At 36.8% G+C, this 25,192-nt stretch overlaps 5 protein-coding genes across 11 annotated transcripts in view; 4 read left to right on the top strand and 1 right to left on the bottom strand.

The window, feature by feature from the left end:
• Nucleotides 1-22,407, top strand: part of LOC101887036 (uncharacterized) — a 491,406-nt gene extending 468,999 nt beyond the window's left edge. The window contains exon 4 of the transcript XR_012402214.1: nt 22,042-22,407. The gene's annotated coding sequence lies outside the window, so the exon portion shown is untranslated. The remainder of the gene's footprint in view (nt 1-22,041) is intronic.
• LOC108183924 (uncharacterized) overlaps nt 1-25,192 on the top strand; it is a 667,181-nt gene that overhangs the window by 162,512 nt on the left and 479,477 nt on the right. The gene's annotated exons all lie outside the window — the stretch shown is intronic.
• Nucleotides 1-25,192, bottom strand: part of LOC110439424 (uncharacterized) — a 326,082-nt gene that overhangs the window by 11,427 nt on the left and 289,463 nt on the right. For 2 of the 7 annotated variants that reach the window (XM_068219834.2, XM_073947579.1), the window contains exons 1-2: nt 13,440-13,707; nt 13,161-13,310 (exon numbers count right to left, since the gene is read on the bottom strand). The exons of 1 other annotated variant lie outside the window; for it this stretch is intronic. In XM_068219834.2, coding sequence (XP_068075935.1) covers nt 13,161-13,245 — 85 coding nt within the window. In that variant the 5' untranslated portion in view covers nt 13,246-13,310; nt 13,440-13,707. Of the gene's footprint in view, nt 1-13,160; nt 13,311-13,439; nt 13,708-25,192 lie in introns of those variants that run through there. 4 more of the 7 variants (XM_068219833.1, XM_073947578.1, XM_073947577.1 and 1 more) reach the window with 2 other exon arrangements.
• Nucleotides 16,771-22,407, top strand: znf1043 (zinc finger protein 1043). The gene is given in 4 exon segments (XM_009300923.4): nt 16,771-16,897; nt 18,112-18,261; nt 19,944-21,160; nt 21,163-22,407. Coding segments are annotated over 3 exon segments (1,437 nt in total). The 5' UTR covers nt 16,771-16,897; nt 18,112-18,176; the 3' UTR covers nt 21,298-22,407.
• The window catches only part of LOC110439432 (uncharacterized), a 215,198-nt gene continuing 212,120 nt past the window's right edge, over nt 22,115-25,192 (top strand). The window contains exon 1 of the mRNA XM_073947702.1: nt 22,115-25,131. The gene's annotated coding sequence lies outside the window, so the exon portion shown is untranslated. The remainder of the gene's footprint in view (nt 25,132-25,192) is intronic.

Here is a 25,192-nt window from a genome sequence, read left to right as displayed (position 1 = left end):
ATATGCCTGGGTTAGACCCACCCTTGTGCAGCTCGGCCAGCGCCTGCGCTTGGTAGTGCTGATAGATGGCTATTGCATGCAAGGCGGAAGCAGCCTGGTCCGCAGCTTTGTAAGCTCTAGCTCCGAGGGAGCAGAAAACTTACAGGCTTTGGATGGGAGACGAGGCGGACCCCGCCAAGAAGAGGCGCCGCGTGGATTAACCGACATCGCACACTCAACCTGAGGAATCGCCACATACCCCCTGGCCGCTCCACCATCAAGAGTGGCGAGGGTGGAGGGACACGCAGCACGAGCAGAAAAAAAAAGTGCCCTTCAAGTCCGCGTGAGCCTACTGTGCATCTCCTGGAAGAAGGGAACGCCCCGCTAGTCGGTCCGGCTGTTGAGCTGGGGGATAAACCATCTCCAACCCACAGCCGAAGCAGCCCGGGAAAGCATGGCTAACATGTTAGTTTCAGGATCCGCTTTGACAGAGCTCACCTGCCTGAAGGGGGCGAACGGGTCTGGATCATCATCGGACAATGAAAGCCCACCCTCCGATGCCGCCATGGATGTCTGGTCTCCGGTGTCATCGAGCGTAAGGGCTACCATCAGTTAGACAGATCGCTTCCCTAGCCTGAAGCTTAGATGGAGCGCTTGGAGGAGCGAGAGGTCCGCGGGCCAGTGGGCGACGGATTATCTCTCGTTGAACCCTCAGATCTGCCCGAGTGCCCGCTGCAAAGCAGGGGACAACTGGGGTGGTTTGCCCTTTTGCAAAGGCTAGCCGCGATCTTTACTGCGCAACAGTCATAGCATCGCATTGACGACACGAACTGCCCACGAGCAGCGCATTAACATGCTGGAGCATGTAACGCAGTGCCCGTGCCCATCATCCGAGGACAGAAACCCACAGCATCCAGAAACGCACAGTCGGAACGCCATCCTGAAAAGGACGTGCTGCACGACTGTGTTGCTCTTTTAGGAAAACTTGCAACAATACGCACCGCTCTGGAGGACTAGACCCAAAGGGACGCCAGGCAAGGGAGAAACCCAGCTCGACTGTCTGCAGCTGCGTGGACTCGCTCTGGAACGGGAGACACTCGTTCACTCGACATCGCTGTAGCTCAGCAAGAGTACCCCTCTGAACTCGATCAGAAAAGTCTCTGAAGTGAAAAGGATGGCGTTTGCTGGCGCCAGGTGTGCTTATATGCTCAGTTAATTGGCAATGCAGCACACCTGCGCAAGCTTACGCTGCCAGTTCATTGCTTTCATTGGCCCGTTCAATACTCTTTCAGACAAGCGGCTTCTGAACCGAATCCTCCCATACATGGATTTTAACATCAAATCCACTTAATAGCACTGGAGTTCCCCAACCGAAGGGGAACAGACTGATATTAGGGGACATCTTATTTTGACATATTCTGGGAAAATGCTTTGAAATAAAAACAAAAAAAAAAAACCTCAATACACTTTGGGCAAATTTACTCCATTTTCGTTATATTCATAGCTGCGTTTTTTCCATTGGCCTCTATTATGACCAGAGCTTTACCTTAACTTTTTTAATCACCCGCCACTGTGGCTAGTTGTTTTCCAATGTTACTAGCCACTAAGCATTTTTACTAGCCACAATTTTGTTGTTGGGAAAATATATTTTATATGCATAAATTTGATGGTGACATGCTAAAATTACTTGATTTAAATTTTGTGTTATGTCCACATGCGTCCTCATTCATTTCACTTTTTGTGTGTCGAGTTTGAGTTTGCTCAATGAGCATGAGCAAAGGAGTCATGGTTTCATAGTGTTATACTGCAATTAGTTTTTATTTCACATGACTTTTTTAGAGCTCAAAATTAACGATGTACCAAATTTATCTCTATAACCACACGAAACAATAATTATTTCTTAGCCACAAATTTTTAATGTGTCAAAACAAGCAAAATATAGCTGTATACAATACTTTTTATTTAACAAAACATTTCTTAAAAAAGAAAGAAAAGCAGTTGACTTTTAAAAAATAACTATTGTCATGTATCAAAATTATGCATGGTAATCTGTTGTGGCTTTCGAATCTATGAAATAATAATAATTAAACCATTTTAACAAAAATAAAAGCAAATAAAACCGTAAGCAAATGAAAGCAGGTGAAACATACCATATGTTATAATGAAAGGATGATCACATGCCCACAGTTAACTTTAGGCCATTTAATAATCTGTTCAAAGTGAAAGCAACCAGTGCTGCTTACAAAAAGACACATTTTAAGCTCTTAAAAGCATCAGGACTGTGGGTGCATGTTCATCACTTTTTGTCTAGTTTATTTGAAAGAGAACCGATTGAACAGGGTTGCTTCACGATTCGGGAGCGCGCACGCGTTAAGCAGTTGCGCGCACGCGTTTTAAGCAGTCGCGCGCATCACATCAGCTGGTAGCGCGGGTGATCAACATCCTCTCATTCGGTATTCACTTGCTTTCTTCTGCTCGCATGATCACAATTATTTTACTTCTCGATTCTAAGATCACATTGGCACCCGTATTGGGGCATCCTTGTATGGCCGGACCCCGCTTTTAGGAAAACTACAATTTAAAAAATTATTTTCAACCAGCCAAAGTGGCTAGTGGGATTGTCTGTCTAACCCGCCAAAGCTGAAATCTACCCGCATTTGGAGGGTTGGCTGGTGTTAAAGGGTCACAAAACACCAAAACACATTTTTTGAGCTGTTGACAGTCGTATATGTGTCCCACACTGCTAAAAAACACTATTAGGACACCTATATTTCACTAAAAAGTGTAAATTGGTTGTTTTTGCGTTATTTCAAGCAATTTCGTACTTCCGGTTTGAAACAAATTTTTAAAGATTCGTCACGGTCATGACATAATAGCGTGTATTCCAGCGTGCAGACTGGGCGTCTGTGCCAGAGTGTGTCTTATTACGTCTTACAGTGGGATGCATTAATGCATGAGTAAGGCTTGGCTCAAATCAATCAGCGCGCTCTATTGTGCAACTTCATTAATATTCATTACTGTCACAGTGTTTAGACGACAGAGACGCCAAGTGTTGCTTTTATAGTTTGCTGCAGTTAAGTTTTGTTTTCATTTTCTCTCTGTGAGAGCTCATCTGGAGTCACGTGTGGATTAATAGTGTACGCGACGCTCGACAACAATAACTTACGTGTCTAAGGAGGATTATTGTTTACCTGAGAGCTGTTCTCATCTGCAAACGCTGAGATCCGGATTCGCTTGTAGTCTTCTCTTAATAAAGACGCGGCTCTAGTTGCTGGTGATTGTCCTGTCTCTACAGATTTGGTAAGTGAGCGACCAGTGCTCTTTGTTTATTCAGTTTGTTCGTATCGAACTAAGTTAACTATTGCACCAAGTGTAAACATGTTAGCACCACAACCAAACTTTTACCTCATGTAGGGTTTTTACGACATTTTGTGATCGGAATAACACACTTTCTGACGCTACCTGCCGTGTGCATCTAAGTTTCCGGGAAATGCGGAGGGTTTTTTTCTCTCATTCGCCGTGCGGTATCAAACATTGCATGAAAAATACACGCTTAGAGCAGATCCTCGAATCAAATATCTTGTTTGTCGCGAGGGGCATGAATGAATTCCCTGAATGAAAGAGCCAAACTGCAGTTAAAGTCCACCATTTAATAATTTGGCAAATAATTCGACTACAGATGTCCATGTAGGTTGAACACCATCACTTTCTCCTGTCTGTGTATTTTGACTCTGAAACTCGTGCGTGCCCAAATAGACACTCCCACACCCTCCCACTTTAGCTCCTCCGACACTCCCCCCTAAACAGAGCTGGACACGCCCACTTGTCTGACTTTTTCCAAAGTAGAGGTGTGAAAACACCCTGCTGAAACGAGGGGGTTTCATGGCCCTTTAAAGTAAAGCCCTGATTATAACAACAATTTTTTTTTATTGCAAAGCCATAACAGCATATAATCATGCATTTATGATTGTTGGTGTTTTCTGTGACGACAGTCAACATTGTTTAATTTGTCTCCACCCATGGGACGACAAAAAGGAAATGGGTGAGAGTATAAAGGAGGAGGAGGAGAGTTGAAGAGGGCAGCATTATGTGGTGTGTAGAAGAAAGAGAAGTTGACTGAACTGTAACAGAGACACCAGGTAGAGTTGAGCAGTGTAAACTTAACGACTCGCTGTGAGAAACAAAAAGCTAAAGTATGTATTGAAGCAACAGAGCAAAGACCGCTGTCTTGTTACTGAAGTGTTCGTGACGTCTGTGAACGAGTGCATAACCAAAGACTTCAGTGCAGTGTGTCCTAAACAAAATCAATTTACCGATTTATCTTGCTGACATGTAGTCAGCTGCAGAAAGCCTTCATTACGCAGTCGACAGTGTCAGAGATTCCTGTTAGGCACCCGTGACTGCTACTCACCAGCTGGGTTTGACGACGCCCTCAACCTTCACATCCACACCTCCACATTCACCATTCCCCTCTCATTTCCCTTGATTCCTCCGCTCCGTTGATAAGCAAAAGTTTTTGTTTTCTTTACCCTAATTCTCATTTTGCTTCTCTTGTTTTGTTTTCTCCTTGTACTATTTTTATCATTATTATTTTTCCCCATACTCAAATCTGATGAATCTGCTGGCCTGAAATCATTTGCATTTTTTTTCCTTTCACTTTCATTTGAGTTATAAGTGCTGAGGGTTTTGCGTTTCATTGTGATTATGGTTATATTGTTTGTTTTGGACTTCTGGTTGGAGCGGCACCATGTAAAGATGCAATCTGTTGAGGTCCTCACATGAAACTTAAAATTTCATTTAATATTGCTCTTATCCTAAATACTATTACCTTAAACCTACCTATACCGGAAAATAAGCGTTTATAAGTGTCGGAGTCTAGCTGGTTTGAGCGTAATTTAACTTAAATCAGAATGAGTAAAGGCCGAAGCAACTGTAGGGAAGCGGAATCCGTTACTAGCCTCCATGCTTATGCTAACCCCGAAGTGCAAGCTGCATCTACTCTCTTACTACTCTGGAAAAAGAATGTAGTATCGTGAAAAAGGAGTTGGCTCTGCTGAGAGACCGAAGCGTGGATCTTGAGGAGAGGTCTTGCCACTCATATCTCTGCATTACAGAAGTTACTGAAGGACGGGAGCATGGCAGACGCGTGACAAAATTTGTAGCCGGCCTCCTGAAAGATACCATAAACCTTGAAAAGACTCCACTTCTAGATTGGGCCACACTACACTCTACGCAGCAAACCAGTGGACGAAAAGAAACCGACACGCGCCTTTGTGAAAAGCCGCTACTTTTCTAAAAAAGAGGATATTTTGAAGAAAGCCATTGAAATGAAGGCAATCATGACAGTACACTTTCCTGTCAAAGACAATACAAATGTTAATGTCACTCTCTGTTTAACTTTAAAATTACCACTTTAGCACGTTTGTTGTTGTTATTTCTAGTTCTCAAGTATATTTAGTCAATAATGGGGAAGCTTTGTAGTAAAAAATTCAAGAGCTGTTCAAATGTTTTTTTTTTTTTTACGTGAGGTCCCATATGGTCAGCTAGTTAGCGCCCCATTCACACAGGGCTTCACTTTGAATGGGTGACATCAGGCGTTGGCGAACTGCATTACTGACTAGCTCAACTTTTCAAGCGCAGACGGAAGCGTCTACCAATCAGATCGTTGTATGCAAATACACCAGCTAGACAGTGGCCTATTGCTGACTGAATTTTATTAGCTGACGCTTCTATGACGATTGATACAGCCCCAACTTCAGACACACCTTCAGTCAAGCGTTGACGCTAAAACCCTGTGTGAATGGGGTGTAAGAATGGGAGTAGCTGTAAGTGTGTGCAAGTTAACATGCAAAGTTTCAATATTGTGTTGTTTCATGTTTATAAGTGTATGTGCGATCACCCCTTTTTTTCTTTCCTCTCTCCCCCACACATCCCCCCACATACAAAACCCACAGATACCTTTCGGATGCTTCTGATAAATGTTTTTGACAGCCCTCCATAAAGTAGGTGGAGTAAAGACAAACTTTACCAGTTGGAATGTGCGGGGGCTAAATCACTGAGTGAAACGAAATAAGGTGTTTGCATATCTTAATAAGTTAAAATCTGATATTGTATATTTACAGGAGACACATCTGTTAAAAAAAGACTATTCTAAACTTAATAGAGGAGGCTATACACAAATATATTATTCAAACTTCAATAGCACTACTATTACTGTACTCATACATAAGAATGTACAGTTTGTTATGGAGTCAAATGTGTTGGATAAAAATGACAAATACATAATAATCCAAACTTTTAACATGTCTGTGGTCCGGGCCAATGTGTATGCTCCTAATTGGGACAATGTACAATTTTTCAGTTATTTATTTTCAATTTCGCCTAGTCTCGACACACACAATTTAATTTTAGGAGGCAATTAAATTGTGTTTTGCACCCAATTTTGGACCGTTCTAGCTTTTTCGAGTGGGGCTGTGCAAACATATTGATATATCCAACTATAGTGATCATTTCTTTTAACGATAGTGTATCGATAGTCCAACCTGAAATATTGTGCCAAACAACCTCCTCCTCTGCTCCAGTAGATGTCGCTAACTCGCTACCAACAAAACGCTAAGTAGTACGGTATCAGAAGTAAGCAAGAGAGAGCATGGTGGAAAATATAAAGGCGCCGCCAGCTTTTAGAGCTGATGTGTGGCTGCACTTTGGCTTTAACACTATACCAGAGAACTGAATTAGACAAAAAATGCCATTTGCAAGCTTTGCAAATTTATCGTAAAATATTCAAGAAACACTACGAACTTGCGTTATCACTTAAAAAGGCACCACGTCGATGAATTAGCATCACTACATTCTCAACCGAAACCTCTTGATTCAAGGCAAACTACACTGGATAACATTAACAAGCTTCCTTCTACCTCAAATAATATTGCAGAGTTACTGAAAACTGCATAGGAGAAATGGAACATAAAATGGAAGGACCTGTTGTTGAAACAGCAGCAAGTTGACATATCAACTGTTTTAAACCATTCCTGAGCGCTGCGTTTGGTGTTTTTAGGTGCAAAGATGCTTAATGCGGGAGTGCCTCCTAAATCTGAGCATGTGGTGAACATTTTGCTGTGAAAACTGGTCGCACAACAACAATTTTATGCACTTGCACAAATAATCGCCAAATATATTTTAAGGTCGTATAAAATTTTGGGCGCGTATGCGACCAAAATGGTCGCAATTTCAAGTCCTGATTTTGGACACTTAAGTTTCTAATAGTTTTTTTAATAGTGTTCGTTTTATGTTTACTTGATGCTTTCAAATTTTTTTACTTACTTTAGTTTTATAAATTTTTTACTTTATTCATACGTGACTTTGGTGGCATATACATTTTAGTTAAGTGAATTCTCTTTTCAATCACACTTTGCAGTTCTAATGAATTGAAATAGATAGAAAATAAATTGGAATTTTATTTGTCTGCTGACTTTATCCAGTTGTCAATATAACATGACACACATACTAATACAAACTATTGCAAAATATCACAATAGTTATTGTATCGTATTATATCGGGATATATTGTATCGTGACCCATGTATCGAGATAAGTATCATATCGTGAGGCCCTTTCCAATACACAGTCCTATTTTCGAGAAATACATTAAGTCCGGCAGCACAATGTTTCAACTCCTTCTTTCAGACATATGGTGTAAGTGTCCTCTGGAGATTTAAATATCCATCATCCAAGCAATTTTCCTTCTATTCACCTGTGCATCAAACCTACTCCAGAATTCACAATTTTTCCTGGACAAGCAGTTACTTTCCTTAATGTCAGACAAAGAGTATGGTATTTTTGTTATTTCGGACAAAGAGTTTCCTTTTCCCTATTAATGATAGAGCACAGCAAATGTCCTTCCAATCCGATAAATTTGTGTATCTAGGTGTGATTGTAATCTTCATTAATTTTAGACATGGCATATACTGTATGCTGTACAATAAAAGTATGGGAAAAAACAGAAAAGATATATATATATATATATATATATATATATATATATATATATATATATATATATATATATATATGTATATATATATATATATATATATATATATATATATATATATATATATATATATATATGTAGCGGCTACGTGGAGTAACAGCTGAGAGGCTAAACCAGAGACATGTTTTGTGACGCAAACATCAAATGTACACAAGGCGAGAAGTCGTTCCAATGTCATCACTCGTTTATTTTCCAATATAAAACATACCTTGATCTTTTGACATTGTAGACTTTGATTTGGGCTTTAAGTTTGATTTCATTTGAGTTTGATTGATCAACAAAGAGTACCGCGTCCCCATTCACCCCCCCTCTCTCTCCTTCCTAAGTTGTGAATGAACAGGTGCCACCTATAAGCGCACTACGTAACCCCGGTGACCCTCCACCACAATCACGTGACACGTTAATCATTTCATGTCAACTACAATATATATATATATATATATATATATATATATATATATATATATATATATATATATATATATATATATATATATATATGAATTGTTTTAAACTAAATATAGATTTTTATTTGGTTTACACATGTACTTGGTGAATTATTTCAAGGAATAAACTGCAATATTTTAAGAGTAAATAATTAAATGAAATAAAACCACATTATTTCATTTACCAGACACAAAAATATAACATTACACTGATTTAATAATTTTTTGTGTGCCACCACCTCTTCTGGCCACCCCTAAGAAGATTTTCTGGGGGTGCCACAGGTGAGTGTGACATGCAAATACAGGGATTTGTTTAATAATAATTTTAAAACGGCATTAGACAAAGCCAAACGAGACATGACGCGGTGGTCAACCCTTCCTTTATCTTTGGCTGGGAAGATCAATTCCATTAAAATGACAATACTACCAAGATTTCTGTTTCTATTTCAGACAGAACCTGTTTTTATTCCCAAGTCATTTTTCAAGGAGTTGAATAATTGTATTTCAACATTTCTGTGGGATAAGAAAATTCCTCGCATGAGAAAGGAATTCTTGGAGAAAAAAAAAGAAAAGAGGGTTGATCGGCAATGCAATATTTCTCATACTATTATTAGGCGGCCAATTTACACAAACTGATATTCTGGTAATAAAACATCTGTAATGATGAGGCCCCACTTTGGTTACTGATGGAACAGCACACGTCTAATCCAGTGTCTTTCTGTTCACTACTTTTTGCTTCGATTCCAGTGAGTAAACAATATTCTACAAATAACCTAGTTAATAATGGGTCACTCAGAATATGGTCACAATTCAGACCTCACTTTAATAATAAACAAGCATTGCCTTCTGCTCCCATTTTGTTAAATCCATTATTCCCTTAACTATTCTCTATAATAACTCAAGCACCTTAATTACACCATCCAAGGCTCTACAAAAAAAGTTTCATGAGGTTTGGCAGCCTTTCCTATCCCACATTGAACGCTCAGGGGTTACTATATCCTAAGTGAGAGTTTATCCCTAATTTACTAATTTGTTTTATTTTGATTGATTTATTAATTTAATTTATTTTTATTTTTCTCTTTTTCTTTATGGGGTATGAGTATGTCTGTAGCTATGTTCCATGGTAATTTGTTGTTCAATATGTGTGTTGTGGAAAAATTGAAGACTGAATATAAAATATTTGAATAATAAGAATGTAAGCAGTGCTAAATATAGTTTTTAGAATGAGTATTCATCCCATTAATCTAGTTACAGTACATGTCCCTGTCGAAGGTCTGTGAATTTAAGCTCAATATTCATTAAAGGACAAGCCATTCTAGTACATGACTCGTACACGACTTCTTTGTGTGACTGAAATGTAGGCAATAGCTATGTTTCCATCCAAATATGTGAATTAAATTTATTTGCAAAACTGGAATATTGCATAAAAATATGTATATAATATGTGTATATAAATCAGCTTTTCTATCCAATGAATCAAGGATGTCCATTCACACTCATTTTCATCATCATATGATAGGGCTGTATAATTAATCGAAAATCCGATTTCGGTTTTAGCTTCTAATAATTATGAAAATACATTAATCGAGATAAATGATTATTGCATCATATACAGCCCCCTTTCCAGTTGTACACATTTGTTGCTCTGCAAAGCTCGGTTCCACGTGAAAATGACTAAAAGCATGTGCTGTAATGTAACGTTTGCAGCATGGGATGCGCATCATTCATTGATGTACGTTCAAATCATGTTTTAAAAAAGCACAAACGAGACTGCATGCTTCTGTGTGTGTACGTGCTTAGCCTCGGAGACGAGCAGAGCACACACATCTAACGCCATCTTAATGCGAGCGCTTTAATGGTCAAATACATGCACACTTGTGTCAGAGTGCTGTGTTTAGTGATTATTCATATTAACCCTCATTTGTGTATTAAACAAACAAGTTGAGAATCAAAAGACACGTGAAAGAGAAACCATATCAGAGCCGCACTATTCTTAAAGTGACAGCGTGCGATATTCCTGCTGCCGCCTGAGAAAATCCCTCACTGCTCTTGACTGAAGGACTTTTGTAGCTGAAGTTATTTTCTTACAGTGAAGATGCTTAAAGATTATTTCATATTTTTATTCTATTGTATTTATTTTCATTTCCTCATTTACAAGGAGGAAAATAACTGTGCATTGTATACAGTTAAAGTCAGAATTATTAGCCCTTCTCAATTATTAATGACCCTTTAACCCCAATTTCTGTTTAATGGAAAGATTTATTTTCAACCCATTTTTAAACAATAGATTTAATATTTCATCTCTAATAACAGATTTCTTTTATCTTTCCTATGATGACAGTACATTTTATTTTACCAGATATTTTTCAAGATACTAGCATTCAGCTTGGAGTGACATTCAAAGGTTTATTTAGGGTATTTAGGCAAGTCATTGCAAAACAGTAGTTTCTTCTGCAGACAATCAAAAATGTATATTGCTCAAGAGGTCTAATAATATTGACCTTAAAATAGGTTTCAAAATATTAAAAACTGCTTTTATTCTAGCTGAAATAAAACAAATAAGCCTTTCTCCAGAAGAAAAAATATTATAGGAAATACTGTGAAAAATTCCTGAATTTGTTAAACATCATTTGGAATATATTTTTATATAAAAAAATTTGTACAGGAGGGTGAATAATGACTTCAACTGATAATCGTGATTACAATAATGACCAAAATAATCGTGATTATAATTTTTCCCATAATTGAGCTGCCCTATCATAAGATCTCATATAACAAACTTTTTTTAATGCTCATACTGGAATTTGTTCAGCAAAAGTGCTTGAGTAGTTTAGGTAGGTTTATCTTTTTTAATCGAAAAAAAAGTTTATCCTACTCAGTTATGCGCATGTTTTTATGCATATATTTCAAAAGTCATGTGCATCATGACATTTCCATCAACCCATTTATTAATTCACAGCAAAATCCTCAGAGTAAAATTTACTCAGTTCAGAGAATATTTGGTCCCTCTCTAAATAAAGCAAAATTTACTCAGCAGCAGAGTTAAAGTTAATGAGACAATGAAATGATTAATTAAGTGATGATTAAGCACTGATTATGAACACCTTTACTGTGCAAATTATGTGTAATTGATGGTTTATCATATCAGAAACCAAATTCAGTGTTTTTCAAGAAAATGGACCTCAGCTGTGGTGTTATATTAAAACACATTAAGCATCTGAATCACTTTAGAGACACAGACATCAATAATCAGCGTATCTATCTTAGCAGTTGTTAGTTATATTTATTTTTGGCTGCAGTGCATGTTAAGACAATCATACAACATTCATTTATAGTTCCCAGATTGCACTGTAGGGAAAAAAGACTTGCCATAGTTGAGAGGCATAAGCTGATTTCTTTTTGTCTGTTTGTTTTAGGTGTTTCAAATGTTCAATGTGTTTTATGATCTGATAACAGTATTGGTGAGCTCTATTTTTTATATACAGTGCTCCTTTTGTGTTAAAACATTATTTAAACAACTTAATAGGTCAAAACCAATTTTACTGATTTGACCAGCGACTAAAACACCAAAGAAACAATTATCCTGTGTGCAATTGCTCTCTTTATAAAATTTTTGCCACAATACACAATTTGGCAAACAAAGAGAAATTAACATTTTTTTGACATACTTTTAACCAGGGTCTTTCAGGTTTCACCAAGTAAAATGTAAGACTTTTAAAGACATTTTTAAGATCGTTATGACTGAATTTGAGTTATGACTCATAAAGGGCTAAAGAATTTTTCAAATGACCCAGATTGAAAATATTTTTGTTTGCCCTTTAAAAAAAATATTATAATTTAAAACATTTAATAATACAATAATAAATTGATCAAATTTTTAGACATTTCTTAGCAAAATATTTTAAATATTGTGTAAAAACAAGCAAGCTTTTTTCCAAAATAAACTTTCTTTAAAATAAAAAATGAACAACTTTTTAAAAGTTTTACAAACTATAATAAGCTAAATCTATGCACAACAGTCTGTCCAGGTTAGTGTCCTGAGCAGTAAACACATGAAGCACATTTAAACAAATGTTATTGTAAGAAAAATAATTAAAACATTATGATAGTTAAAATGGCCTTTTTAAATAAAAAGTTTAAAGACTTCTTATGGCCTAAAATTTTGATTTTAGAATTTAAGACCTCAGTGGAAACTCTGTTTAAACTCAATTGCCCTGGTATTTAGTTATTATAATATTGATGTTATTCTAACTCAGACACTATCTGTTAGAACTAGAAACAAGTTTAACCCCATAAAGAAGAATTGTGATCAACGTGACATATGCAAATGGAAAGTACTAAGCCAACACTATCACTGTAATAGCAGATATCTTCTATGAGAGATATCTGTAGGTCAAATATCCTCAGCTCAGTTTAACGCTTTACAAAAACAGCAGAACAAGAAAAGCAATAACCTCAAGAAGGTAGAGGAAATGGGAGACTAATAATACATAAAATAATGACAAAAGACATGAGAACAAGTAACAAAATAAACTCATTCCTGTCTTTCAATGAGTGCTTATGTGCATTCAGGAAAACTAGGCCGCACACTCAAGGCTGCAAGATGGATTTAATTTAGTATTCTTATTATTAAAATATATCTGATCAAATGACTGAGTTGGTCTTTGAGAATGGAAACTAACCTGTTTGTTTCTGCGGATCTTCCTGTTTGACTGTGAATGTTTCTTCAATCTTCACATCTTCACTCTCCTCTTTAATAAACGCCATCTTTATAACAGTGTGGAGATCAGTCAATTCAGCAGGAGATTTTCTCTGCGTTTGGACACTTTATCCTGTTTAAAATAAATAAAACAATGAACAGAAACAAAATAACTTCTCTTCAACACTTGCTTCAATGTTTTCTTTATATAAGAGTGATTAACAAAAATAAATCAGGTAAAAAGTTTCATAAAAAGACTTACTACACACTTTTCTGTTACTTTATTCGAACAACAGCCTTCGGTTACTGAGAATAAATAGTACTACTAAAATACTAAAATAGTTGTATAAAGGGTTAAAATATTATTTTTTTAACAGCAGTAACATAATATAACCCTATAACTTTAGCCGTATAAACCGTATAAAACCCTAAAACTTTAGAACTTTAACTTTAAATGGGTTTATAACTGTGTAAACGTTTTCAAACAAACCTTACTCCATTTGCATTACAGCGCTGAAGCGGCGCCGTCTGATGACGTCACATGCCATGCCAAAATAAAAGTCTTTTTTGTTTAGCTTTTTTGCCACTTACAGTTGCAGTCATGACTTATTGATACATTTCTCCCATGGTTTTCACTTTACACTATATCTGCTCTCTCACACAAACCTTAAATCTAAACATTTTCTTTACTTTTTAAATCCACTTTATAATGATTTGTATATGTCTACAACACATTACTTTCCTATTAATATCTGAGCCCAAATCTCATCCTCATAATTATGACCTCTTCTTTTCTATTTCTACAACTTCATAGGCCTATATAGAGTTTCCTTTTTCCACATGAATTGTTGTCTCTTATTTTCTGTGTTCCACGTTTCCTGCCATTTTTTTAGCAATATATTCAGTAAAATATTTAATTTACCTTTACTTACAGAAGCAATAAAGGGGTAGTTTAACTTAAAAAAACAAATCACAATTCTGTTATTTACTCATCCTCTACTTGAGCCAAACCTGTTTGAGTTTCTTCTGCTGAATGCAAATATAGAGAATACAGAGGCAAAAACAGCCACTATGCTTCAACAGTTGCTACTTTGGACATGGCTGCTTTTTTCAAAATTTTCTTGCACACAAAAAGTTCTTGGAATTCGATTACAATTGAACCACTAAAGTCACATGTTTTGGCATAGTTTTTGGTTCCTTTTCTGGACTTTGAGCATCTCGGGACTCTTGCTGTCTATGACAGATGAAGGAGCTCTGAAGATGAGCAAAGTTGTCAGGAGATTGAAACAACAGGTAGAGGGACAATCGTTCTCGAGATACTAGTGTACACTGTAACACACGCCTTCCACCAGTGCTCATCTACAGCCACATCGAACTTTAAAAAAAATATTCATTTATTTTTTTATTGCAATAACAACAGGCCATTACAACAAACATAAATACAAAAACAGATAGCAAGCCACATCACACTGCTCCTCGTGTGATATATTACTCATATATATATTTATTCATTTTCTTTAAAGCTCAGTCCCTTTATTAATCTGGGGTCACCATAGTGGAATGAACCGCCAACTTATCCAGCACATGCTTTATGCAGCGGATGCCTTTCCAGCTGCAACCCATTACTGGGAAACATACACATTCATTCACACACACCGCATGCCTACCATGTCTATGGACTTTGGGGAAACCAGAGCATCTGGAGGAAATCTCACGCAAACACAGGGAGAACATGCAAACTCCACACAGAAATGCCAACTGACCCAGCTGAGGCTCAAACCAGCGACCGTCTTGCTGTCAAGCGATCATGCTACCCACTGCACCACTGTGATGCCTCACATGTGTAATTATATAAAGTATTAAACTGGTATTGGTGAAGAACTATGCTTACTAAAAGGCACCATTCAGATGTACTGATTGTAAAGATCTGGTCAATCAAGCATGTGTTGTTATAGACACCTATGATTATTTGTCCTAAGACAGAGGTTCTCAAACATTTTTCATCAAGTACCACCTCAGAAAAAAATGGCTTCTCCAAGTACCACCAAAATGAGCAGTATTGAAATACAGTAGCGTAGTAGGCCTAGTAAAGCAGCTACAACTCTGCACAGTTAAAAAACGTGGCAGATTACCTCAGAAATATAGGCTATATATAATATATGGCATATTATATACATAATTTTTGATAAATTTTGAAATGTGTGTAGCATGTACATGACATATTTCATTCCTCTGTGTACAACTAAAAGGAAGCCTGCGTACCAATAGTGGTACACATATCACAGTTTGAGAACCACTGTCCTAAGAGATGAAAGGCAGGTCTTGTTCATGTAATATGCTTTAGGCTATCAAGTTGGTATTGGCATTAACAGCTATACCCGTTAACAGGTTTCTTATATGTAAAACGACCCTATTCAGTAAAAGATCAGGCAGCTATTACTAAAGATGACCGCACACAATGATGAGCCATTTATTTAAATGAATATGTGACACAGATATTTAAATGTCATTGTTGCAAACAAGTTACAGGAGTAAGTGCAGTTGTTGTTTTATGTGATGTTCACCACTGTAATTACACCATAGTGAAACAGAAGTCTGAGAAATGCTGTAGTTGATGTAGGTGGAGCAGGTTAATCACATTAAAAGTTCTGCTTTGTGTAGTTATGAAAATGAACTCTTGTCATTGCATTACCCTGTATAAACTGCCTGTACAATAAATTACCTTGTGATGTAATTATTTTGTGATTATAAATATTTAGATGCATGACATATTAAAAAAATGGACAGTATGTGATAGCTTTACTGTGTTAAAAGCAAAAGCTTTTGTCACAGGGTATCTTATATATGCTTTTGTGAATGTCTACGCATATTTGTATGCACAAACACAAATGATAAATAGAGGGAAAAACATCTTTGTTACCTATCAGGTGAATAAGAGGCTTTTGCGAAAGCTGAGCTGCTCACACATGTTCTGTTCAACTAAAAAACGAAGGAAAGAAAACAAAAGTGGCACAGAAACAAGCTACATTTTGATTGTTCAAATCTATAGAGACTTTTGGAAAGAAATAATTGACCTGGTAAGAGTGTGTTGACTGTCTCACAGAAGCCAGTAATAAGCTGCATGTGCTTTAAGAGAAATAAAGGACTCTAAACTCACACAAAACTCTGAGAAGCTTCTAAAAAAACAACACACAACTCTTGCATTACCTTTTAACCAGGCTTGGAAAAGATAAATTGAAATGTGTTTCAAATCAAAGTACCTCAACATAGGTGTATCAACATTAACTACAAAATGCAGCAGCCAAAATAAAAACGCTTCAATCAATAGTATTATAAAACAACAGCAACAAAACAAATAGTGATGGCTAAAGTCAACTCATTTTCCCAATACATCATTATTTCTATGTAAAACTATGATTTGTAAAGCTGCTGGACTTCCCATCCCCCACTGTATGTGTCTTGAGTCTTCACTGCTCATTTGCGTCTTTATACCAGCATTAATGGGGGCCAATTGAGTCTTATCCAATCACATTCCAGATCCTGTAGCTCAGCAGGGTGATATCTTTATATTCTGCGTTCCTAAGAGAATCTTCATTGGCTTATTTCGCCAAGTAAAGAGAACAACTTTGGAGGACAAACTACTATTGTAGATTCCTACATTGGGATTATTACCAACAACAACCATTTTTTCATCCCACTTCTTCATTGAAGACTGAAAAGGTGAGTTGCACGTTCTGAATTTACACTCAAATAATATCTAAATGCTAACATTATAAAATGTAAAATCTAAACATGCGTGGATGCATTGTTCAACGCTGTCTTAAGTTCTTCAGTCATTTTTAAAAGCTTCTTTTTTGTTTATGGGAACTTTTTTGTTTGTTTGTTTATTTGGTTATAAATATTGTTTTTATCCTGACAAATGGACTGTAGCCCAAATAAGCTACAACATATTATATAGGTTGGAACCTGGCTGGCAATTTTGGAGAATTTGATGTTTTCCCATTCAAACATACAAAGAGGTGGTAACACCAGTGAATGCAAGTGAATGTGGGTTAAAGTTATGGATGAAGAAATGCAATCGTTTAAAGAAAATGCAACCACTTAACAACCTACCTGAAGGCAAATATCTAGTGGTTGTAAATAGATTTATTCAATTGACATAAATAGTGATGGTCTTACAAATACAAAACAGAAAGCAGATAAAGTAAAAAGTGGAAAACAAGGGAGAAATGTATCAATAAGTCATGACTAAGAGTAAGTGAGGGAAAAAGCTTTAAAAAAGACTTTTATTTTGGCGTGGTGGTGTGACATCATAAGGCTGCGCCACCCCAGTACTATGATTCAACTGGAGAAAGGTTTGTTTTAAAGCTTTTACACAGATGTAAACCGACTGGTTTAAATTTCAGGTTGTTCCTTTCATGCTAAATGTACCTGCTGTTGACAATATTATTTTAACCCTTTATACAACGAAGTACTATTTTACTCACAGTAAGGTCTATCGTTTGAATAAGATAGGATAAACTTTATTTGTCCACAAGAGTAAATTCTTGTCTCCTGCAAAAGAGTGCTACAACGTTGCTGTAAGCAGACATTAAAATAAATAAAACAAACAAAATAATTAACATTTGTTAAAGTTTGAATAAAGCAACAGTAAAGTGTGTAATAAGTGTTTTAATGAAGGTTTAATTTATTAAATAGCATAATGTAATTCTATTCGAAGTAAACATAACTATATATAAGAAATGAAGTACTGGTCTTAATCTTCTCTTTTGTGGCTATTGTTTTTTGCTCAGACTTAACTAATTTCTTTTTGTTAATCACTCTTATATAAAGAAACTGTTGAAGCAAGTGTTGAAGAGAAGTTATTTTGTTTTTGTTAATTGCTTTATTCATTTTAAACAGGACATTTTTATTGTTTTGTTAATTTTAAACAGGATAAAGTGTCCAAACACAGAGAAAAACTCCTGCTGAAGCGACTGATCTCCACACTGTTATAAAGATGGTGTTTATTAAAGAGGAGAGTGAAGATGTGAAGATTGAAGAAACATTCACAGTCAAACAGGAAGATCTGCAGGAACAAACAGGTTGGTTTTCATTCTCAAAATCCATCTTGAAGCCCTGAGTGTGCTGCCTAGTTCTCCTAAATGCACATAAGCACTCAATGAAAAGACAGGAATGAGTTTCTTTCATCACTTGTTTTCATGTCTTTTGTCATTATTTTATGTATTATTAGTCTCTCATTTTCTCTACCTTCTTAAGTTTATTGCTTTTCTTGTTCTCTTACTGTTTGTAAAGCGTCCTTGAGCACTGGCGCTATAAAAAGTAAATAAAAACAAAAAATTAAAAAGTTTAACTGAGCTGAAGATATTTGACCTACAGTATTCTCATAGAAGATATCTGCTATTACGGTGATGGTGTTGGCTTAGTACTTTCCATTTGCATATGACACGTTGATCACAATTCTTCTTTATGGGTTTAAACTTGTTTTTAGTAGTTGTTACTAGTTCTCACACATATGATCTATGTAATACCCGGGTCTTAAAATGTCCTAAATTCAAAAACCTAAAATTTGAGGCCTTAAGAAGTCTTAAATTTACGGAAATACTGTGTTGTAGGTCTTAAATCTTTTTAAACAAGTCTTTATTTTCCTTTGTTCATGTTTTGTTACCCAACCTGGCCAAAACTCATACAATCACCAACAATCCATCTCAATAAAACTTTAAACTTTTCATTTAAAAAGATCATTTTAACTCTATTTATCATAATAGTTTAATTATTTTTGTGCTTCATTTGTTCAAACGTGCTCCATGTATTTACTGCTGAGGACATCGACCTGGACAGATTGTTGTGCATAGATTTAGTTTATTATAGTTTTCAAAACTTTTGTTCATTTGTTTTTTATTTTAAAGAAAGTTTATTTTGGAAAAAAAGTGTGTGGATCCTAGTCAAGCTCTCTTGTTTTTACACAATATTTAAGATTTTTTGCAAAGAAATATCTAAAATATTTTAACATTATTATTTATTTATATTTAGGTCTAACTAATTGCACATTGTGATTGACTATGGGATAAAAGGGTGGAGTTAGAGAATTATGCCACACACTGAGGAAGGCTTCGTGCCGAAACGTCTGTTTGTCCGTTATCACCCGTACAATGTAAGAAAAAGTAAAAATAAAAACAGTACGAAGCAATTGAGTGTGAATCATTACCTTCTTTTGAATAATAGCAACGATAAGATTAACGCACCAAACCAAATATGTAACTAAAAAAAACACACAAGCGTGCAGGACAAACTTCAGTAACTCTAAACATGTATTTCCATTTAAAGCCACAGGCACAAAAAGAGCTTGGTTTTCCTCTGACCCCTAAATTAAATATTCTACAAGGTGTATGATCTGATTTTGAGCTGAAACCTCAGACACATTCTGGGAACACCAAAGACTTATTTTACATCTTGTAAAAAATGGGTAATTGTAGGAACCTTTTAAAGGAATAGTTGATGTAGAAATGAAAATAGCCTCACCATTTACTCTTCCTTGTGTGGTTTTAAACCTTTATGAGTTTCTTAATCCTGTTGAACACAAATAAGATGTTAAAAAAAAGAAAAAAAAACACTGGCTTACTGTGTTCCACAATAAAGGAAATGTTTAAAACTACCTTAATGGAGAGTAAATGGTAAGGTTATTTTCATTTGTGGGTGAAACATCCATTTCTTGCTTATCGCTTTGAGCCTTCATACTAAAGTTAACTCTTTTTTTTTTTTATAGATCTGATGGTGCTGAAAGAAGAGACTCATGGACAAAATGAAATAGATGAGAAACAGCAGTTTCAGAAACCCCAAGAAATAATGACTGATGAAAAACCCACACTGACTAAAAAGACTTCATCACACGGAAGACTTCGGAAATCCAAATCTGGGTGTAATTTCAGCTGTAAACAGTGTAGAAAGAGTTTCAGTCAGAAGTCAAAGCTTGATGTTCACATGAGAGTTCACACTAGGGAGCAACCTTACACCTGCGAACAGTGTGGAAAGAGTTTTGGTCAAATACAAGGCTTTAAAGCCCACATGAGAATTCATACTGGAGAGGGGAAGTTCACATGCCAAGAGTGTGGAAAAAGCTTTTATCAAGCTGGAAACTTTGCAGCACACATGAGAATTCACACTGGGGAGAAGCCTTTCAGCTGTAAGCAGTGTGGAAAAAGTTTCAGTCAAAAGTCAAACCTTGATGTTCACATGAGAGTTCACACAAGGGAGCAACCTTACACCTGCGAACAGTGTGGAAAGAGTTTTGGTCAAATACAAAGCTTTAAAGCTCACATGAGAATTCACACTGGAGAGGGGAAGTTCACATGCCAAGAGTGTGGAAAAAGCTTTTATCAAGCTGGAAACTTTGCAGCACACATGAGAATTCACACTGGGGAGAAGCCTTTCAGCTGTAAACAGTGTGGAAAGAGTTTCAGTCAAAAGTCAAACCTTGATGTTCACATGAGAGTTCACACTAGGGAGCAACCTTACACCTGCGAACAGTGTGGAAAGAGTTTTAGTCAAAAACAAAGCTTTAATACTCACATGAGAATTCACACTGGAGAGAAACCTTTCAGCTGTAAGCAGTGTGGAAAGAGTTTCTTTCAAAAGCCAAACCTTGATGTTCACATGAGGGTTCACACAGGGGAGAAACCTCACACCTGCGAACAGTGTGGAAAGAGTTTTGGTCAAAAACAAGACCTTTACATCCACATGAGGATTCACACTGGAGAGAAACCTTACACATGCACAGAGTGTGGTAAAAGTTTCCCACATATAAGCACACTCAAACACCACATGAGGATTCACACTGGAGAGAAGCCGTTTGCATGTGCTCAGTGTGGAAAGAGCTTCACAACCAAAACTAGCCTCAAGAACCACATGAATGGTCACACTGGAACCATAGTGTTCACATGTGATCAGTGTGGAAAGAGTCTCACACGCAAAGACACCAAGAAAACATGAAGAAACACATGAAGACTCACTCAAGAGAGGATCGTTTTAGATGCAGTGAATGTGGAAAGGGCTTTAAAAGTAAAAGAAGCCTCAACACTCACATGAAGCTTCACAATGGAGAGGAGAGTCCTCAACATTGAGGCCTTGTCCACACAAACACGAGTATATTCAAAACGGCAGCTTTTTCACGTAGTTTGGCTGTTCATTCAAGTGAAGTTTATTTATAAACTACTTTCAAGAGGATCACATGCTTATGATTGTCCACGGCCGGTCCTGCATTAGCTAAAACATGATTCACCATTCAGATGATTCCTAACTCACTATAAATAACCTCTTAACTCAGTTATCTTTGTCTTGAAGAATCCCTCTCCCACCCTTACTCCCCCTCCTTTCTAGATTGGGCAACACGGCAGCCAATGAATAGCCAGTGGTTAGCACTGTTACCTCACAGTAAGAATGTCGCAGGTTAAAGTCCCTGCTAACCAGTTGACATTTTTGTGCAGAGTTTGCTCACTCTCCTTGTGCTAACGTGGGTTTCCCCTGGGTCCCCTGGTGTTCTCCCACAGTCCAAAAACACACAACCTAAGTAAACTGAACATTAAATTGGCACCATAGTCGAGCTCTTAGTAAGCCTTATATCTCCCTTTAGCCGACCCTATATCTGTCATTAGAATAGAAAGAAGTCTGGGGAGTTCATCGAGATCTACCTGAGCTCACACTCCCCTCTCGTCCTGCTTACGGGATGGAGCCCAGGGCTCGAGGATCTTATGAGCTTAGGTCTCTCCCGGGATAGCATGCCAAACAAGTGTGAACTCTTGAATGCATATCAAGTTACTGATAATGAAACCCTTTGAACACCTGAAAATTTAAACTCAACTGAAGAGGGGTGAAGATCTTGCCAGCTGTTTTGTAGTGTAGATCAGGGGTCACAGCCCAGTACCAGGTTGTGAGAGTTGCTATCGGGCTGCAAGAAGGCAAAATAACTCTATATGTTAATAGATTGTATTGGCTTGTTTCATATGCAACAAGTATCTACTTCTGATAAGATGTGAACCAAATGACCTAGAGGAACTCAGGAGATGTGACCCAACCAAAGCAGTTGGGTAATCTCCAGGGGGGTTTCATCCTTTGTTATAAATTAGTGTCTCACAGACTGTATTTTGGTTTAAGTTACTTAAAGACAGACAAGTTAACATCACTGCTGATGAACTGCACAATTAATTCTCTTCAATAAAGTCTTCTGCCCGTAAGAACTTTGGTCAGCTTACTTATTTTATGTATTAGAGTTATCTATACATTTGCGAGCCACTCAAGAATGCTTAAGCCAAATACAGCAAAATCTGACAATGTGCTTCAACTTATTATGAACCGACAACCTTATTTGTGCACATATTTGTGCAGGGTTCCACACAATTCTTTCATGTTGTCACAACACAAATTAAGTTAACTTAACACTTTTAACAAATTTATGTGGATTAAATATTAAGGCCCGATCCCAATTCTATTTTTAAACCCCTACCCCTTCCCCTTGGCCCTTACAACCGAGGGTTAAGTTGAAGGGCTTCAAATTCTACCCCTAAGAATTGAGACAGCACTACAGTACCTGCACACGTCATCATATGTCCTCGCGATTTCTTGCTTCATATGAGATCAGACGATCGCGACTGCTGTACTTATTTCAGTTGTTATTTTTGGGTATTTATCTTCAGGAAATGACTGAAGGTACATGTTATCATAATGATCTAATGTGGCAATAAGATCGTAACAATACTGTTTAACACAGTGGCCATACTCATCAATGTAAACACACAACAACAGCATTAACATTATAGCAGACACTGTAAAAAGCTCATTGACAGCCACTAGACTTTTTGACAGGGTATTCCAGTGTCATCGAGTGTCAGAATTTTGTGGGACTGCTGTACAGGAGTTATGATTAGGGATTAGAGCAGCAAAATTAATAGAAAAAAGATTGCGATCTCGATTCAACCCCCTTGACGATCTTAATCCAGCAGTTCTACGATTCTGTCAATCATATTTTCAAGTTAAGGAGAGAAGAAAAGGCGGCTGCACGAGTCTTTTCTATGTTTCATATAATGTTGCTCAGTGACATGGACACCTCCAAATGATGTTAAAAGTGTCACATACTGTATTTATAAGGTATAATTCACCTGAAAATGTCATTTTTGTTTTCATATAATGATGTTTTTGCAGCCGGAAAATCACACGTGATGTGAGCTGCTGACCGTGAGAGCGCGCTCAATTTAATAATAGACACCCACGCGCTTACTTTAGTGAACAGAACTTGCAAATGTTGTAAGTAACAGGTAATACAGTTTTAAATAATATTCAGTTTGTGGCACAGAGTGATCGTTTGGGAGCTGCGCGCGAAGTATGAAGCTCTTAGCACTTAGTCAAAATAAAACCGCAAGTGTGCACTTCATTTAAATGATCATATCTCATTATAGAGTTATGATTACGACAAGCATTTGATTTTTTTTTTCTTTCATAGCGAACAGAGTTGTGCATGAAAATAAATGTTTATAGTGTCAGTATAACTACTCTAGCCTACATATTGTTAAATATAATCTGATAATAGCCCCTTTCACACAGTGATACCGGTAAATATCTGGAAAATTTCCGGAACGACTTTACCGGTATATTCAAAAAAGCGCTGTTCACACAGGTGAGGACGTTACGGAAATTTTCCGGAAAATGCATTCACACAACCATTCCAAAATACCGGTAAATTCTGACATCATTCACCACTAATGAGCCTTAAACGGCTGCGCTTGTATTTGTAAGCATTTGACTACATTACAAACTCTGTGGATAATCAATATTGTGAACAACTTTCGCAGGATCACTTTCGCATGTCGAGATGTTCATAATATGTGCGTGTGCAAGCGCTCGCAGGCTGTTTCACTGGCACACGCAAAGTTTGAAGGTAAACAAACAACGGCTTATCATAAGCATCTCATCGATGATTATTTAAACAGTTGGCATTAAGAAGAACATATAAACATGATCTGACTAACTTCTAGCAGCTAAATGTGTCTGGAAAAATATTCAAAGGCTTTTATTCTCATAAACTGCGCGGACGTAAATGCGTCTGACAGTTGTGATTGGCTAAAGCAGACGTCTCACGTCAGCACGTTCTAGACGTGCACGCGCTTATTCTGGCAATCTTTCTTCTGCATACACACAGCGCAGCATTCCGGCAAATTGCCGGTAATGTTACAACTTCTCTTTCTGGAAAATAGCCAGAACAAATTTACCGGTATTTTCAAAAAGGACCTGTTCACACATACAACCTTTCCGGAAAATTGCCGGTAATTTTCCGGAAAGGTCTGTATGTGTGAAAGGGGCTAATGACAAATGTCTGATTTTACTAGTGAATAAAATAGTCTAATAATGTTGTCAATGACAGATTGCAAGCATAATAAAACCAAATAGAAATACAAGTTCCTCTTAACAAATCAGAAATCAAGACAATAATTAAAGAAGGTGTTAAAAGATTATGGCAAGAGAAATGGGAAAAAGATGAGAAAGGCAGAGATAGTTACAGTTTTCCAGCTTTATTCAATATATCCTCTTTATTGTTCAGCAGAAAAAAGAGCTAAATATGTTTGGAACAAGTAAATGATAAGGCTAAATGACAGAATTGTTAGTTTGGGTGATCTATTCCCATCTATCACCAAGTTAAAAAATATAAATTGATGTTAAAATGCCTAAATAATATTGATATCAATAAAAAGATCTGCTATCAACTGTTTTCACATTGAGGTAATCTTGTATTGATAATTTCTGGATTTTAATTATGTGTAAGTTGCATAAACTCTATTATTTAGCCACTCACTGTTGTTTTCAAATTACTTGTGTAACTTGTCTTTCAGAATGTTTATGGTTGGTAAAGTCACCTCAGATTACAGTGTTGCTATATTCCTGATCTGTGAAAATAACAATTAGATGAGGTAAGGAGAATACTACTCTATTTACTATTATATTACATGCAGTTATGTTATTCAGAACACA

Source organism: Danio rerio, chromosome 4 (genome assembly GCF_049306965.1).
Source record: "Danio rerio strain Tuebingen ecotype United States chromosome 4, GRCz12tu, whole genome shotgun sequence".
In the NCBI taxonomy this organism is placed as follows: Eukaryota; Metazoa; Chordata; class Actinopteri; order Cypriniformes; family Danionidae; genus Danio; species Danio rerio.
Note: the sequence above shows the minus strand (reverse complement) of the source record. Positions and strands in the feature narration are given on the sequence as shown.